General features: G+C 42.7%; 2 protein-coding genes and 1 pseudogene across 3 annotated transcripts in view; 2 read left to right on the forward strand and 1 right to left on the reverse strand.

The window, feature by feature from the left end:
* Positions 1 to 15,512, reverse strand: part of LOC109923694 (zinc finger protein 271-like) — a 123,201-nt gene that overhangs the window by 55,203 nt on the left and 52,486 nt on the right. The gene's annotated exons all lie outside the window — the stretch shown is intronic.
* LOC109918147 (zinc finger protein 91-like) overlaps positions 1 to 15,512 on the forward strand; it is a 46,701-nt gene that overhangs the window by 18,316 nt on the left and 12,873 nt on the right. Inside the window, exon 3 of the mRNA XM_020518044.2 lies at positions 4,801 to 5,829. Within this exon, the coding sequence (XP_020373633.2) occupies positions 4,801 to 5,829 (1,029 nt within the window). The remainder of the gene's footprint in view (positions 1 to 4,800; positions 5,830 to 15,512) is intronic.
* LOC109918143 overlaps positions 8,803 to 15,512 on the forward strand; it is a 43,700-nt pseudogene continuing 36,990 nt past the window's right edge.

Consider the following 15,512-nt stretch of genomic DNA (forward strand, 5'->3'; position numbering starts at 1 on the left):
TTCACTTCCTATAGGGACTGAAAACCAAGTGAGGAGATGGTGAGTGAAGGAGCAGCTTTTATACAAATTGTATCCCATAATATCCACACCAATCTACAGGCAGTCTGACTATCCTGTGGGTAATCAGGGGTGGAAATGTCCCTTATGCTGTGTGAGAAGATCCAATATAATTCTGGTCTCTCTTCTATAGGAAAGATGTCAAAGTTGAGAGGGTGGAGAAATGATTTACAAAGATGTTGCCGGAACTGGAGAATTTGAGCTATTGGGAGAGGCAGAATAGGCTGGGGCTATTTTTCCTGTAGCGTTGGAGGTTGAGGGGTGACCTTACAGAGGTTTATAAAAGCATGAGGGGCACGGATAGGGTGAATAGCCACGGTCTTTTTCCGAGGGTGGGAGAGTCCAAAACTCGAAGGCATCGGTTTAAGGTGAAAGGGGAAAGATTTTAAAAGGATCTAAAAGGTAACTTTTTCACAGAGGAGACGGTGAGTTTATGTAATGAGCTGCAGAGGAAGTGGTGGAAACAGGTACAAAATTTAAAAGGCAGCTGGAAGGGTATATAAATAGGAAGGGTTTAGAGGGTTATGGCCAAATGCTGGCAAATGGGATTAGGTCAGATTGGGACATCTGGTCATCGCGGACAAGTTGGGGCGAAGGTTCTTTTTCCGTGCTGCATGACTGTATGAGTTGTTTACTCGGTTCTTTGTGCTTAGCTGTTTGACTGGAGCTGGATATTGATATTGGATATTGAGTGGGTTTATTGGAAGCATTTCTCTTCTGATTTCCAGCCTGAGTTTTGTTGATGGCTTATTCCTGACCATGAGGAGGTGAGGTGTAATTATCTGGGAAGTGCGTAGTGTGTGAGGATTCTCACTGATTTCCTGTTGTTGAGTTCTGTGTGTGTGTTGGGAGGTGGTTATTATCCTGTAGACTGAGAATGTTCAGTTGTCTGTGTGTGTGTGCTGGGAACTGGATGTTTTCTTTCTTTTCAAATCTTCCCTGTCCACTCTATCCAAACCCCTCATCATTTTATACCCCTCAGTTAAGTCTCCCTTCACTCTTTGTTCGAAGCATTGGTGTACACAATCTTACTTAGCTGCAATTTTCAAGTTCTGGCAATATTCTTGTTAAAAAGTCATTTGTACTCTCCTTAGAACAATTATGCCCTTCCTGTAATGTGGTGGTCAGAACTGTACACAAAACTCCAGCTGTGGCCTAACCAGTGTTTTATGTAATTCCAGCATTACATTCCTGCTCTTGTATTCAGCACCTTATGAAGGAAAGTATCCCATATGCCTTCTTTACCACCTTATCTACCTGTCCTGTATCTTCAAGGATTTGTGGACATGCAGTCAAAGATCTCTTACTTCCTCTATCCTTCTCAACACCGTCTATTTATTACATGTTTACTTGCTTTCTTGCCCTGGCAAATGCATAACCTCACACTTCACTGGATTGAATTCCATTTGCCACTTCTCTGCTCCCTTAACCAAACTATTAATATTATCTTGCAGTTGACAGACATTCTCTATTGCTTTTGCACTCAGATATTTACCTACGTATTTTCCCATCTATCTATATCACTGCTTGGGGCTCTATGGTTCACATCTTACAGTGTGAATGCCCCTTCATTTATGAGCACAACTCATATGGCCTAATTTGATGTCTATCACCCCTTCTCACAGCTGTGATTAATTCTTTATCCAATAATGCAACACCCCACTTTTATTCCCTTTTTTACCTGCCTGAAAACACTACTTCCAGGATGTCAAGCTGCTATCGTCACCCCTCTTTAATCCTGCTTTCCGTTATAGCAATCATACCATGCTGCCATGTGCCTATCTGTGCCTTCATCCATTTTACTCCCTGTGTTTATATGTATAATGTTTAATGCTGCCAAATGTCTGTGCTTATATCTTTTAACCCGTTTCCTATCTTTCAGAGTCACTTGTGAAGTTTCTGCCTCCAATTCCCTGCTCTGAATTTGCCTTCAGGTTCCCATCCCCCTTCCCAACAGGAATAGCAAGGATATTTTCCCATTCTTCTTCAAGTGGCGTCCGTCCAGCTTGTATAGCTCATACTTTCCCCACGTCACACTTTTCCCACAGCCAGTCCCGATGTTCCAGAAGTCTGATGCCCTCCCTCCTATGCTGGTTTTCCATCCGTATGCTCAATCACTCAATTCTCCGATTTCAGTGCTGATTAGCAAGTAAGACAGAGTAATCCTGAGAGTACTGCTTTAGAGGTCTTGCCTTTCAATCTCCTACCTAGCTCTCTGTAATCTGCTTTCGGAACCTCATCCCCATTCCTACTGAAGTCATTGGTGTCAGTATGGACCATGATTTCTAGCTGATTACCCTCTCCCACAGAAGAATATCCTACAGATGCTCTGTAACATCCTTTTACTTTGACACTAGGAGGTAAAAATACCGTCTTGAGTTATGTTGATGGTTGCACAAATGCTTGTCTGATCTTCTGTCTGTGGAATCCCCTGTCACTATTGCCTTTCTATTCTTCATTCTTCTCTAACCCAGAACACTGAGCCCCCTGAAGCACCACTGACTTGGCTCTGGCTGCACTTTCCTGAGGAAGCATCACCCTCACCAGTCTCTAAAAAGGAATAGCGATTCACAAGCTCAATATAATGGGAACTCCTGCACTGGCTGCCCACTTGCTTTAAACTGCCTGGAAGTTGCCCATTCCCTTGCTGCCTGTATGCTTTGGACCTGGGCTGTGATCATTTCTGAACGTGCTAAGCATGTAGTCCTTTGCCTAGAGGATGTACAACAGTGATTTGAGGCAGCACTCATGTTCCAAAACCTGGAGCTGAAACTTGTACAGTTCGTGGCACTTCCTGAAAATGTATTCATCTGCAACACAAGATGTGACCCTGACTTCACAGGTACCATAGGATGTGCACTCTACTTGGCCAAGCTGACCAGCCATCCCAAAAGTTTAAAAACTATTTATCACAATTACAATTACAATAGTAGAAAAGTTTAGCAGTGCTCACCAATCAGCTTATACCCCATACCAAAATAAGAGCCAACTATGAGAGGCAGTTCAGTGCAGAATTCTACCTTAAGCTGTATTCAGTTTCTCAGGCTGCATCTCCCTCAAGGTGATGGCAACTACCTGTCACAAGCTCCTTGTTTGCCTGCTCCAAACCCCACACAAATGTTGAGAAATGACTATTTCCATCAAGAGAGAATATAACTATTTTGACTTGGCATTCAATGGTATTACCATAGCTAAATCCCTGGCAGTGTTTGCTGACACTGTAAACCATAGGCAACTACATGTGTGTTCATTGGGAAACACACAGTTCCAAGCACTGACGTTATCACATTATTTACTTGTCAGATCATGTGTAAATGCATTACTGCACATGTGCTGGAAAGCGCAATTTTGAACTGGACTTCAGTGGTGGGGCTAGGGGACACGGGATGGGAAATGAGAAGGGAAAAAGCCAGGGTGTGGAGCAATAAAGAGGACCTGGGAGGGGGTTTACTTCCACTCACACCCCTCCTCCTGATTGCTCCCCTCTACTTGGTCCTGATTTCTTAATCTGACCACACCCCCTGAAATCTGCACACATACTATTTAATGTGTCAGTGTCAACCATCATAGCCAAATTTCCCAATATCCATATCCTAGGGTTTAACACTGACTAGAAACTGAACTGGACTAGCCATACAAATACTGTGGCTACAAGAGCAGGTCAAAGGCCAAGAATTCCTTGGCAAGTAATTTATCTCCTATCTCCTAAATGCCTGTTCATCGTCTAGAAAGCACAAGTTAGGAGTGTGATAGAGTATGCTCTATTTTCCTGGATGAGTGCAATTCAAACAACATTCAAGAAGCTCAACACCATCTAGGACAAAGCAACCTGCTTGATGAGCACCCTTTCCACCACCTTAAACATTCATTCCATCCACTACTGGTGCAGAGTGGCAGCAGTGCGCTCTATCTGCAAGATATGCTGCAGAAACTCACTTGGTCTGCTTCAACAGATCCTTCCAAACCTGTGACCTCTACCAATAGAAGGGTGAGGGCATTAGACATATATGAGCAAGTTCCCCTTCAAGTCTCATGCTATCCTTTCCTTGGAATTATATTGCCATTCCTTTAACGTTGCTGGGTCACAGTAACAGCAAAGTGTGTACCTATACCACATGGAGTACAGCGGGTCAAGGAAACAGGTCATTACAGATTTCTCAAGGGCAATTAGCCATGGGCAAAGAATGCTGGCCAAGCCAGTGATGCCAATGTCCTATGAAGGTAGAAACAATAAAAAAAAGTGAGGAGTCAGCCCTTCAGCAAAGGATGAGGAGGAGTTGGAAGAAATCATGTTTCCTTTTCCTGTTTTACAGGATTACATCGTATAACTATCATTCAGGATACACAGCACAGATAGATCCTGAACATCATCCACGGAACAACTGCACATCCAGTCCCTTTGCACCATTGCTCAGCACAGAGAAGGTTGGGTAGTGAAACCATCTGGAAATTGGTTGGGTCAGAGGAGCTTTGACATATCATCAGATCTGAAACTGGTCAGTGGTGTGGAGTCTTCCGTCAGAACCAACCTTTCTGAAAGTTCAGCTGTGGGTGATCGGTCAGGGTGAGGCTGGGAAGAAGTGAGTGTCTCCAAGTGTGGTGAGAGCTTCAATCATTCATCGAGCCTCATGAACCACTGACTCATTCCTACAGGGGAGAGGCTGTTCTATAGGTTCATAAAGTCCTAACACACAAGATGCATCTGTTGGCTGACTGTTAACACAAGGTCAGCTTCATGGAAAGGAAACCTTTCAAGTGTGAGGTGTGTGGTGGAGCCTTCACACAGTCATCGATACTTGTGAATCATCGATGTATTCACACTGGGCAGAAGCCATTCAAATGTAAGATGTGTAACAAATCATTCTCCCGGTCATCAGCATTCCTTGTGCACCAATACATTCATACAGGGGAGAAACCATTCACGTGCAAGGTGTGTGTCAAATCATTCTCCAATTCATCCACTCTCCGTTTACACCAACGCATTCACACTGGGGAGAAACCGTTCACCTGTAAGTTGTGTGTCAAATCATTCTTTGACTCATCCCATCTTCGCAGACACCAACGAATTCACACAGGCGAGAAACCATTCAGGTGTGAGGTGTGTGAGAAATCATTCTCGTGGTCAGCTGCTCTCCGTAAACACCAACGCATTCACACAGGAGAGAAACCATTCACTTGTGAGGTGTGTGACAAATCATTCTCAGCCTCATCGGACCTCCTGGTCCATCAGAGGATTCACACAGGAGAGAAACCTTTCAAGTGTGAGGTGTGTGGCAAAGCTTTCTCGGAGTCATCGAACCTCCACGTTCATCAACGCATTCACACGGGGGAGAAACCATTCAAATGTGAGGTGTGTAACAAATCATTCTCAAGGTCATCGACCCTCCAAGCACACCAAAGTGTTCACACGGGCGAAAGACCATTCACTTGCAAGGTGTGCGACAAATCATTCTCGAGATCATCAACCCTCCGTGGACACCGACAGATTCACACAGGTGAGAAGCGATTTACCTGTGAGGTGTGTGACAAGTCATTCTTTCATTCATCCCATCTCCTCAGACACCAACGTACTCACACAGGGGAGAAACCATTCACGTGCAACGTGTGTAACAAATCATTCTCAAGGTCATCGACCCTTCTGCTCCATCAGAGGATTCACACAGGGGAGAAAGCATTCACGTGCAAGATGTGTGACAAATCATTTTTGAATTCTTCAACACTCAGCACACACCAATGCATTCGCACAGGAGAAACCAGTCAAGTGGAAGATTTGTAACACAACCTCCTCAGCAACATGGATTCTCTGCTCGCACTATACATTCACTCGGACAGACTGTTCATGTGTGATGTGTTTGAGAAATTTTTTTTGTCATCATTGAATCTCTGCTCAATGTATCCTGCAGAACTGTTCCAGTGTGATGGGTGTGAAACATAGTATTCAATCATTGAACCTCCTGCTCAAGAGAGGAACCACACAGAGAGTTAACCCTTTATGTGTGTGGCTTATGATAAAGCTTTTGTGGCCATTCTAATTCTCCTGAGACACGAGAGAAATCACACAGGGAAGATTATCTTCAGGTACACTGTTTATGTTTTTCACCCACTTTCCCAGTCTCCTGAAATATCAGCCTATTCACAGAAGAGAGAAACCATTTGGATATGAGGTGCATGACAAATCATTTGTGTGGTGAATGTACTTCCTGGTCCATCAATGCACTCACGTTGATGTGAATGATCTTGTGGTCAGACTTGACCATCACATTCTCTCTCCCAAACAGGTACTGATTGAAATCCTCATAACCAAAGACATTATCCCAGACTAAGCATGACTCAGTTTGTGTTAACTCTCTGGATACAAACACAACGGGTTACCCTCACTGTATGGGGATTGCTCCAAGTCCTGTGTCACTGACATCACACTGCAGGGTGGCTCCATTGTTGACATCATAATCCCTCAGCACTGGTGATGTCATCACTAGGTGTTTGATGGGAGCGAAAGCTGCTTCTTGTTTTGTGTCCCAGTCCCACTGAACACCCTGCACCGTGAGTGTGTATACTGTTACACACTGGGACAGATTGGCAAGAATCAGGCAAGGTAGCCCCCAAATGGGTTCACTCCTGGTTCGCCCCTTTGTGAGTGTAATGAAGAATCAGCAGACATGCTGACTGTGTAAAGACCTTGTCACTAATGTGACTCAAAATGTTATTCTGCTTTCTCTCCACAAATGCAATCAAACCTCCTGAGTTTCTCCAGCAATTTCTGTTTTTGCTTTCAAGCAAATGCAAGTGGTTTGAGAAAGATGTTTTGAATTGGCTTGCAGTCAGGCTCTATTATCACTTTCTTTCTCCCAAACAGATACAGGTGCAACTTTTTAATCAGCAAAGACAATATCCAGCTCGCTTTCTCAATCTGTGTACAATGTTATTCAGTATATGTTAACGCTCTGGATACAAACACAACGGGTTACCCTCACTGCATGGGCGTTGCTCCAAGTCCTGTGTCACTGACATCACACTGCAGGGTGGCTCCATTGTTGACATAATCCCTCAGCACTGGTGATGTCATCACTAGGTGTTTGATGGGAGCGAAAGCTGCTTTCAGATACTGGTGTCAGTAGGACGCCCAGATCCCTTTGTATATCAACATTTTCCAATCTATCCCCATTGAAATAATACTCTGCCATTTCATTTTTCTTACCGAAGTAGACAACTTCACACTTTTCAAAGTTATGTTGCAAACCAAAGCATTAATTCACTCACTCGATTTTTCTAAATTGCCCTGAAGCCTCTTTATATCCTTCTCACACTTACAGTCCCACCTAGTTTTATGTTGTCAGCAAGCTATGAAATATTTCATTTGATTCCCTCATCCATATAATTGATTATATTATTGTGGATAGTTGGGGTCAAGCATTAATCCCTGCATTACCCCGTCCATCACTGCCTTCTACTCCAAAAATGATCCATTCAATCAAGCTATTTTCTAACTGCTAATCAATCCTCAATCCATGCCAGTATATTACCAACAATCTCATCTGCTTTGATTTTGGCACACTATCCTCTTTTGTGGGACTTAAAAGCTTTTAGAATACCCAAATACATCACATCCACCGGTTCTCACTCATCTGTTCTACTGGATGGTTTCTCAAAAAAAGTTCACTTGTGTTTATATTGTTAAACGCGATTTCCCTTTCGTAAATCCATATTGACTTTGTGGAATAGAGTTGGGTCCAAGTGTTCTGATATCCTGTTATTACATCCTTATGATAGACTTCAGCATGTTCTCTACTGCCAGTGTTAGGCTGACAGTCTGTAATTCCAGGTTTTCTCCCTCCCTCTTTTTTTTTTGAAACAATGAGGTTACATTTGCCACTCTCCGATCTGCTGGGACTGTTCCAGAATCTACAGAACTTTGGAAGATGACAACCAATGCATGCACTATTTCCATGGCCATCTTCTTTAACTTCCTGGCATGTAGATTATCAGGCACTGGGGATTTATCATGTTTCAGTTCATTAATTTTTCCTTCACAATCGTTTTTTTACTAATACTAATTTCCTTCAGTTCCTCCTTCCCAGTAGCCCTTCGCTTCTCTAGCATTTGTTCTTCTGTGAAAACAGAACTAGAGCAGTTGTTTAGTTGATCTGCCATTCCATAGTTCTCCATTATCAATTCTCCTGTTTCCAATTATAAATGGCCTATGTTTATCTGTGCTCATCTTTTTATTTTTTATATGCTTATTTTCCCCGACTTAATCAACCTCTTGGTCTTCCTTTGCTGAATCTAAACTGCTGTCAGTCCTTAGACTTGCTACTTTTTTCTAGCAGCTTTATATGACTCCTCTTTGGATCTATTACTATCCTAAATTTCTTTTTTTAGGCGTGGTGGGGTAATTTATCCTGTTGTGTTGTTTCACCCAAAAGGAATATATAACTGTTGCAATTCATGTATTTGTTCCTTAAATATTAACCAAACTGTGAGGAGGTCACAAAGAGGCTGCAAAGAAATATAGACAGTTCAGCTGTGTGGACAAGTTGACAGATGCAGTATAAAGCCTATATCAGTCAAAATCCTGGAACTTCCTCCCTAACAGCATTGTGGGTTCTCCAACAGCATGTGGACTGTAACAGTTCAAACAGTCAGCTCACTGTCATCTTTTCAAAGACAGCTAAGGATGAGCAACAAATGCTGGGCCAGCCAGTGACGTGAATGAATTAGAACAATTAATGTGAGGAATTGTGAAATTATTCATTTAGTTCACAACATTAGAGAAACAGATATTTTTAAACGGTGACAATCTTGTAAGTGTTGATATTCAAGGAGAATTGGGTTTGCGCTAATAAAGAACACAATGTACAAGTATAACAAGCAATTAGGAAAGTAAATAACAAGTTGGTCTTTATTACAAGGGGAATAGAACAGGAACAAAGAAATCCTGCTACAGTTGTACAGGGTTTTGCTGAGACCACATCTGTAGGAAGTGTGCAGTTTTGATCATTTAAGAAAAGATACATTTGCACTGGAGGTAGCGCATCAAAAGTTTATTAAGTTAGTCCCTGGGATGAGCGGGTTGTCTTGTGATCATAGGGACTAATTACTTTGGACTGAGATGAGGAGAAATTACTTCACACAAAGGGTTGTGAACCTTTGGAATATTCTACCTTAGAAGGTTGTGGATGCTGTATTATGAATACAGTTAAGGATCAGATAGACAGGTTTTAGTCTCTTAGGGCATCAAGCAATTTGGAGAGTGAACGGGAAACTGAAGCTGAAACCCAAGATTAGTCACGATTGTATTGATTGTTTAGAATGGTGGAGCAGGCTCGACTGCTTATGTGGTCTGTTTCTGCTGTTTGCCAGTTGAATCATCATAAAATTACTCAGATCCAGTGCAGATGTGTACAAGGCCATCTTGGAACTGAGAAACACAGGCAGTGGAGTCATTGGAAGTTGTCCAGTCTATTGACTAATGTCACACCATAGTGAACCTACACTTCCAGTATCTGAAGAACAACCAAGGCCAGACGTAGTAATAGCAATGAATGCCAAGATCAAACTGAAATGAGAGAAAGCCACATTTCAGTTTGATAATACTGTTAATAGATCCAGAGGTGAGAATGGGAGAGCCAGTCAGAGTGAAAACACTCAACAAAAGTCAGGTCACTTGCCAAAATGGGAATCATGCATAGAAATTGTCATCTTGATTGTGCACAAAATGCATGACCAGATCTATTGTTGCAACCAGAGATACTGCTCTTTCACAGCCGACAGCTGATGATGCAATCTAATTTTACCAATTAAACAGTGACCATCAGTTCTGGAAGTCAACCCTTCCTTGACAATTTAACCTTGTCTGAATAAAACCTCATTTACTGCAACTGCTGTCACAGTTCCCCTGGTAAATGTTTGACAGAGATTTCTAGTATGGGAATAGTATATTTCATCCTTGGACGGTTTCAAACTGACAGCATCAGTTTGGGATGTGTATCCTCAGATGTGTTCGACAGCAGATCAGAAGAGGAAGACCCACAGCTTCCAACCAAGTGATGACATGAAGTGGTGAGATCAGCACAAGTAAAGAAGACAAGCATACAGAAAAGCGTGCCACAAGAGGTGGGTTTCATGGACAAACTAAGCTCAGAAAAGGAATTGGAGGAGTTATGAGAGAAACTTGAAAACAGTGGGAGTTTGAGGCTAGGGCAGGGGAGAGCATTGATGGAAGTTTGCCCAGGTGGGCTATTGACAGAAGTAGCTGATGGGATTATTTCAGGCTTATTTCCCAGAGTGGAGAGGTCAGTAAGCAAGGAGCAGAGATTTGATGGAAGTAATTGATGGAAGGATTAGAGGGAAGTTGGGGAGTAATTCTTTCACCCAGAGCGTAGTGAGAGTCTGGAAATTACTGTCTGAAAGGATGATAGAGGCAGAAAACCTCAACACATTAAAAAAACTACTGCAATAAGAACTTGAATGAATAACATCTCCACATTTAAGTTGGCCCTTCAGCTAGAACGCATTCAGTTAAAAGGAGCCAACACAAAAATAGAAAAGATGCTCAGGAAGGAAAAAAATGCTGTTCGTAATGAACAATTTTCAGAAAGCATTCAAACACATCCTTCTGGGACCTTGAAAACCTGACTCAAGACACAATGAGTGACTTTTTCAATCAACTAGTCAAGAGACAGTAAATGAGTGTCTATCCAGTTTGATTATTTGACTCAATCACTGAATTCCAGTGACTACTCTATAGAACTGTAAATAATAATAAGATAATGAGCTGTATGGAGCCAACGCATTGAAATGTGCTCCACAGTCCTTTGAAATGTTCATCCCAAAGAACTTTCTGATGAATGCGAAACCGACCTGATCTAATAAACAGGATCTTCCCCATTGAAACCAGCTCCCCATATTAGTGGACTGATTGTGAACCAGGATGTGAAGTGACATAGATTTGGGAAGTGTTTGTGGTGACCATTGTCATGGGTGTTACGTTTTTGTTAGTTTTATAAAATGTTTGTTTAGCATTAAGGGTGGTCATAGGAGCAGGCGGTAGCAGTAGCAGAGAGCAGTAAGAGCAGAAGCAGACAACATAAAAGCAGACAGCAGTGACCGCACCGCAAAGTATAGAGCTGCTCAGAAATTCAGTTTAATAAGGGGATAGAATGAACTCAAACAGGACAATGAAGTTAAAGGAACAGCAGGAATTGAAGCAGCAACTTTTCAGAAGCAGCAGTTCAACAGTTAACAGCGAGAGTGCGGCTCAGACATGCCAGTTAGAGTTTGTGAGTTTGATAATGATTTAACTCAGAAGGGGAGCAGGGATCTGATGTTTCTAAGTTGATGAATAGAGTCATAGATTCATACAGCATGGAAATAGACCCTTCGCCCATGCCGAACATAATCCCAAACTAAACTAATCTCACCTGCTTGGTCCTGGCCCATATCCTTCCCCCTCCCTTTTTTTTTCCTTTATTCATTCACGGGATGAGGGCATCGCTGGCTAGGCAGCATTTATTGCCCAGAGGGCAGTTAAGAGTTAACCACATTGCTGTGGGCCTGGAGTCACATATAGGCCAGACCAGGCAAGGATGACAGTTTCCTTCCCTAAAGGGCATTAATGAACCAGATGGGATTTTCCCCTGACAATCAACAATGGATTCACGATCATCATTAGACCCTTAATTCCAGATATTTTATTTTATTTTATTGAATTCAAATTCCACCATCTGCCGTGGCAGGATTCAAACCCAGGTCCCCAGAATGTTGTCTGGTCTCTGGATTAACAGTCCAGCCATAATACCACTAGGCCATTGCCTTCTCCTATTCATGTACTTATCCAAATGTTTTCTAAATGATGTAATATATACACATCCACCACTCCCTCAGAAAGTTCATTCCACACCTGAACCATCCTCTGTGTAAAAAATTTGCTCCTACGTCTTTTTAAAATCTTTCTCCTCTCACCTTAAAAATGCACCCAATGTTACAATAAACTTTTCAAAAACAGTTGTGAACCCCACCTGACTGCTTCAGGTTGAATCTTAGAGTTTGTAGTATAAGAGTGAGGTGTGGAACAAAATCAGAAATTGCTGGAAAAATTCAGCAGCATCTGTGGAGAGAAAACAGAGTTAATGTTTTGGGACCAGTGACCCTTCTTCAGAATAAGAATGTGTGGTTTCATTTACCTACAGGATGGAATACTTCTCCATATTTACCCTGTCCATCAAAGCACAGCCTAGATACAGAGTCAGACTCGGTCTGAACTGTCCATGGAGTGTCTGGTTTACCCAGGTCACTCACACCAAGATCAGGATCAAGATTGCCTCACATATTCAGACACCCCTGTATCACTGACATTAATGTAATTGAACACTGAGGTCCAGGAGTACGGAAATGGGGTGCAGGTTCTGTAATAAGAGGCTGTTTCGTAAGAATGTCATTTCCAACTGGTGCAAGGAGCAAACCAGCATAGAAACTGCATCTGTCAATGTTACAGCACTGCAAAGCAATTGACAGAGTAATCTGTTATCCAGTCCTCAGGCACTCAATGAAGAGGCAGAGTCCCCTTGAGTATTTAGTAAAGAGGTGGCAGGTACTCAGTGCTTTCTGGGCTTCCCCATCCTCGTCCAAATTAAGCCAAGAACTGCTGTCTCTCCCTTGCCCACCATGAGGAGCAGTCCAGCTGCACTGCTGAATGAAAACAGAAATTGCTGGAGAAACTCAGCAGGTCTGACAGTATCTGTAGGAAGAAATCAAAATTAAATTTCGAGTTTGGTGGTTCTTCATCAGAACTGCTGAATGTCGGAGCTCCTTTCATGACCTTCACCTGTCATCCCTGTCTGTACCCTCACTCCTGGCTTTTCCTACATTGTCAGACCTCCACCCTCACAAGCTCAGCTTCACAATGGCCAGCTTGCATGCGTGGCTGGTGTGATGTTATTAAACCCAGAATGTAGCGTTATTGACCACACATGCAGATTCATTCTGGGTTAGGGACATCTGTTACCAGTAACTGTGGACACCAGTACAAGTACAGGAGACCATTTTTATGACCAACTTTGAATTTTGGCCCAAAACTCTGGGGGGAGGGGAGAAAATATTACTGCTTCCAGCTGCCTGGTTTTGTCACAATGTGGAGCTGGAGGAGCACAGCAGGTCAGGTAGTATCAGAGGAGCAGGAAAGTTGACATTTCGGGTCGGGACCCTTCTTCAGAAAGGCCTGCTGTGCTCCTCCAGCTCCACACTGTGTTATCTCTGACTCCAGCATCGGCAGTTCTTACTATCTCTGGTTTTGTCACAGGCAGTCTAGATCTCCCACATCAGGTATCTTTCCACTTCCATTGTAGTGCTGGACCCACTTTGGTCCCAGCATTCGAAACTGTCATTGATTGTAATGACACGGCACAGTATCCACCTATTTAGAGTCACTCAGGTCTCAAACAAAGGGAGATGATTCCCAAATGAATGACTGCAAAGCAATCAGTTTGAGTCTGGATGGCCCCAAGCAGCCTTGGAGTCTAACGGTTGGCCAGGATTATAAAGCACATTGAGGGGATTAGTCTTAAAATCAAAGAGTTACACTCTCGAGCTTCTATGTATGTGTGCAGAATTCAATTCAAGTTTGGCAGCTGAGATGCTAATAATTACATTTGATTAATGCGAGATACTCTGTGGGAAGGATGATAATGAATGTAATTCCTCATTCGATTCTTTTCAGATTGGACTAATTCAGGTACCCACTGCTGGTTACAACAATGGCTGACAATGAGGTACTATGGATTGTGATGTGTAATAGTCTCATTGACGCTACTGCAGTTATGATCAACTCTAACTTGAATATATTGTCTCAGTATAGTGCCATTGTATTGTGTTAGACAGATCATTGGCACGATGATTTATACTCATCGTCCTGATCAGTCCTGGAGCAATCTCTGGGAAATCTCTGTCTTTTGAGATGAGAAAGGACCTTAACTACTGTCCATGACAGTAGTGCAGAAATTGTACGGTTTAGGCTCAAACCCTTTTCATCATTAGATTAATCTCAACTTGATGTTTTCAAAATGGAATCTGATGCTGTGGGAATGGTTGTGCTAAGTAGTCAGAGCTGTCTATGGTAGTCATTTACCAGAGTTGGTGGCTGTCGTTTCCTAACTTAATCTCGATATGAAATTAAACTTTTAAATGAGGTGGACTCAACATGGGGTTGAAACAGAGCCACCATGGGGTTGAAGATGGGACTGTAAAGCATTTTCAGTGAGTTGTGGGCTGCAGGAGGCCTGGAGATGTGATGGTGCTCAATTGTACATTTGAATACGAAGATGAGAATTTTAAAATGAAGGTGTTGTTGGGCCCAGAGATAATACAACTTCACCAAATACAGTGTTGATCGTTTAGCAGAATTTGGTGCGAGTAAATGTAATGCGAGGGAAGAAAACTTGTGGAGAAAAGTTAGAAAAATTTTAGCTTCATAATTTATCAACAGTGAAGCAGCAGCACACTGTAATATATAAAATATTAATTTCATTTAAGAAATGTAGTGCTAGAGGCGTGTGTCGGAGGGGGAGTGTGGGCTGAGGAAAGAGCAGCCAGCACAGTTGGCTGGATGGTTCATGTGCGGTTCAAATGAACCCCAACAGTGAAGGTTTGATCGAGGTACTAGCTGAGTATAAGAGTCACAGAGGCTTAATCAAGCCACTTTTCTTTGTCTTGTTCAAAATTGGATATTTCACTGAACACTCATTTCAGGAGTCAAGTGATTCTACTTAGGGAAAAAACGAAGAGTATATTTGGAAATGATATGGGTAACGTATTTTCTCAGAGCTCCAGTACTGCAGGATAGCATTACATTCCATGGTTAGGCAAGGCAAGTGGCACAGCAAGGGGTGAGAGACCAGCAAAGAGGTCTGGTGTGGAGTGACGGACCACACCCCAAGTCACACAGCCTATCTTAGAATCACAGTCACTTCCCAGGTACGTGTTAAACTCTGAGCACAGGGTCACTCATTGCACACCTCACTCCTGTTCATTTACTGATCCCATCACTGCAAGTTATCACTGCCTTAGATGCTGTGGGACTTTCTGTTCTGATCTTCTGTCAAACACATCTGAGGCTACACATCCCACACTGATGTTGTCAGTTTGAAAACCTCCAAGAATGAAGATTGCTATACCACACTAGAAATCTCTGTCAAACATTTACCAGGGGAACTGAGACAGCAGCTGCAATAAGTGAGGTCTTATTCAGATGGGACAATGAGACGTTTAAATCCTCACCCAATCTGCTGCTCAAAGTTACTTCCATTTCACCGGTCAGTTTCCCAAGCTTCAGGAAACTCATGTTGCTGCAGAAATATTTGGATTGACTGTGAGAGACGTCAATCAGAGAGCCCACCCACTCTGCCCATTCTCTCCTCTTCCTCTTCCAGAGCTGGTTCACTTCCTATAGGGACTGAAAACCA

The sequence above is a fragment of the Rhincodon typus genome, chromosome 35, assembly GCF_021869965.1.
Source record: "Rhincodon typus isolate 14 chromosome 35, sRhiTyp1.1, whole genome shotgun sequence".
Lineage (NCBI taxonomy): Eukaryota > Metazoa > Chordata > Chondrichthyes > Orectolobiformes > Rhincodontidae > Rhincodon > Rhincodon typus.